Source organism: Typha latifolia, chromosome 4 (assembly GCF_019914945.1).
Source record: "Typha latifolia isolate L0001 chromosome 4, TyphaL0001v2, whole genome shotgun sequence".
Lineage (NCBI taxonomy): Eukaryota > Viridiplantae > Streptophyta > Magnoliopsida > Poales > Typhaceae > Typha > Typha latifolia.
In genome coordinates this window covers 7,299,119-7,302,444 of record NC_133089.1, presented here as the reverse complement: position 1 = coordinate 7,302,444, position 3,326 = coordinate 7,299,119, and the positions used below count along the sequence as shown (strand labels likewise).

Genomic DNA, 3,326 nt, shown 5'->3' with positions numbered 1-3,326 from the left:
TAAATAATTTTACATGCGGGTTTATAATTTTGCAAGACTATTAAAAAATTCATAACTACAAGCAGGCTTAAAAGAGTTTTTCGGTACAATTTGGTCTATTTGTCCTACATATTCTTATTTTCTTTCAAAACCAACACTTATTTCACTTTCTTTTATATCATATCAAAAGTGATAATTACACTTTTAGTCTAACTTACAAATAAACACTCAATATTCTTACCTTAATTTAAGGTAACCTAAAATAAAACTAAGAAATGAGTCTAGTTAGCCACGTTTAGGGGTTTGGATCTGATTTTAATATGTTGGACATGAATGGGGTTTTGGGTAGTTCGTGATAAACGAGGGCTTTCGCCTTTGATGGGCCGAGCCTCAAGTCGGGACTACGGATTTTGGGTCTGGGGAGTGGGCCGAGCCCACTAGAGTGAGTTCCAAGTCAATACTGAATAGGCTCTGATACAATTAACATGAGTCTTCTCGACATCGGTAGAAGCCGACTAAGCTCTAGCTCTTCTGAATCTGAAAGCAACAAACCTAGCAATTTATACAATTTAGAATCCTTTTAAGTATGTAAAGAAGACGATTACTTTTCAGCCACTATATGTAATCTTTTTCTGGGTCACAAGTTCCCACTTATCTCTATTAAAAAGAAGAAAAAAAACACAACGAGGAGCTCAATTGTAGCTTTGAACTCCTACCACCACCAGTAACTATCTACCAAAATTACAAACAAGTATTAACCTCATACTCCTCCTCCTTGTAATCCGACCACGAGGTTTGTTCCATGATCAGCCCGGCCATCCCCTCCATCCTCACCGGATTCTCCATCCCCCCCACCAACTTCGCCGGATTCCCCACCGCTGTCGTCCTCTCCGGCACCTCCTTCAGCACAACCGACCCGGCCCCCACCTTCGCCCCTTCGCCGATCCTCACGTTCCCGAGGATCTGCGTCCCCGTGCCGACCAGCACCCCTTCGCCGATCTTCGGGTGGCGATCGCCGCCAGTCTTCCCGGTGCCGCCCAGCGTCACGTTGTGAAGCAACGAGACGTTGTCGCTGACCACCGCCGTCTCGCCGATGACGACTCCGGTGGCGTGGTCTAATAAGACTCCCTCCCCAATCCTCGCTCCGGGGTGGATGTCCACCGCGAACACCTCCGACACGCGGCTCTGGAGCAGCAGCGCTATCGCCGTCCTTCTCTCCACCCAAGCCCTATGCGCGACTCGGTGCGCCTCCAGCGCCAAGAACCCCTTGTAGTAAAGGAAGCAGTGCACCATCTTCGCGCACGCCGGGTCGCGATCGCGTGCCGCGCGGAGATCGGCTCGGACCGCTCTCCGGATCTCGACATCCTTCACGAACGTACTGTAAAACAATCCCTGGAGCACGCTGCTAGGCATGACGCAGGGGATCGCTAACTTGCTCGCGAGATGAGCCGAGAGAGCCGATTCGAGGGAGTTGTGAGATAGGACGACGTCGAAGTAGTACTTCTGCAGTATCACCTCGTGCTCGACGTCGGAGCGAGCTTCTTCTTGCAGCTCGGCCCAGACTTCGTCTTCCACCACCTCCTCCTCCTCCTCATCGATGGCGGCGTCGCAGAAGGTGAAGAAAGAATTGGCTTCGAGTTTGGATCGAGTGAGGTTGAAGGAGGGGCAGTTTAACATGGCTTTTATACGGCAATTCTCGACGCAGGTGGCCATATTTCTTAGGCTGAGTCTGGATACATAAAGGAGTAGGAGAAATTTATATATACGGATCGAGGAGGAGAATTACTATCTGCTTTTTGAATAGCCTAAGGCCATTGGAAAAACGGAAAGAATTCATATATTCTACTTGTTCGTTTTTTTTTTCTTTCTTCTAACTTTAATTTTGTCGGAATAAGTCTCGGAAATTATTCCGTTGGAAATGGCTGGTCTTAAGGAAAGACACGAGAGGAGGGGTAAAGGTATATGCCGGATGCTCGATGGTTCTAGTTTCTAATTTTTCTATTTTCTTTTCAAATGTTAAATCTTATTTCTTTTTTCTTTTTGTGTGAACGAGAGAAGATTCGGCACGAATGCTCTAATCACAGACGTGTCTGCTGATGAGAAAGCCCGCTAAGAGCAGCCCACATGGAAGTGGTTTATATTATAATTAGTTTTATTGTCTGATGTGGCAGGTCCCTGTGCTTCCATAAATGATTCGATTAGGGTGAAAATACGTGGGCAGTAACGTTATCCGTTACTATTACCTCAAAAGAAAGAAAAAGGAAAACGTCATCCGTTACTATGGGTCCTTGACTAGAATTATGCCGCTCTATGTTGACTCATAAATTTTAAAATATCGCTCTGAATATAATGGAATATTTTCTTTTCGTGTTTTTATATATTAAGGTGAGTTGAGTTAAAATTAAGGATTTCTTTTTATATATATTATTGCCAGTGGAAAATTTTAAACTATCATAATTATTATTTTTAAAAAAAATTATCAAAATATTTTGAAGAAGGTAAAATTTTTATCAATAATTGTTGCCTCATATGAAAGACTTTTTTGTTTTATGTATAATACGAGATAATTTTTAAACTATTTAAAGTAATTTATAGAAGAGTAAATTAGTATTTTTTAAATCTGAGTTGTGTTTTAATCACGATTAGTTAGACGGATTGATATAGTTAAAAAAGCACAATGATTTCCGTGTCAATTATAATATTTAAAAAAAACTATATAGCAATGATGTAAAATTCTCTAAAATCAATGACCAAAAATATTAACTTGATTATCATTTTTATAAAAAAAAAGAAATGGTTTTCTTAAGAAAGAAAGGTTCGAATAACTGAAGTTCATACCATAGGGCATTTTTTATCTATTTTTGGAAAAAAATTCTTAAAGGTATGACAACAAGGTATGACAAGTTGCACTTGTTATGTGGTGTATATGCTCTCTCATCTATGTTTTCCTCCTTTTCCTTTTAACAATTTGATCGCTGATAGTGCTAGATAATTAAATAAAATGGGTCTTCCACAATATTGTCAAATTAAAAAAGAATACTAGATATGGACCATTTGCCATAGTTAAGTGTGACGTTGTTTATTTCGGGGAAGTTGGTAGCAGTTAACATTATTTAATGGAAAAGAGTGAACTAATGGATCGTAGATCCGAGATGGATCCTCTGTTGATTGTTGCATTCTTTGCCACTATAGCCACTAAATTATTGATTGATTGGCGAGGATGGACCAACCGGAACACGCCAACACCATGGGACCTACATGGTTCGCTACCCTCGGCCAACCAATAGCGTGGAGGGGAGAACACAAGGAACACCGCAAGTGTTAGGTTGCAGGGGATCCTTATATTC

The 3,326-nt window shown here is 41.4% G+C and overlaps 1 protein-coding gene across 1 annotated transcript; it reads right to left on the bottom strand.

Annotated features, from left to right (window-relative positions):
* Nucleotides 1-584: 584 nt before the first annotated feature.
* On the bottom strand, nucleotides 585-2,136 carry LOC140785697 (serine acetyltransferase 1, chloroplastic-like). The gene has a single exon (XM_073133660.1). The coding sequence runs from the start codon at nucleotides 1,690-1,692 to the stop codon at nucleotides 721-723; it is 972 nt and encodes a 323-aa protein (XP_072989761.1). The 5' UTR covers nucleotides 1,693-2,136; the 3' UTR covers nucleotides 585-720.
* Between the last annotated feature and the right edge of the window lie 1,190 nt (nucleotides 2,137-3,326).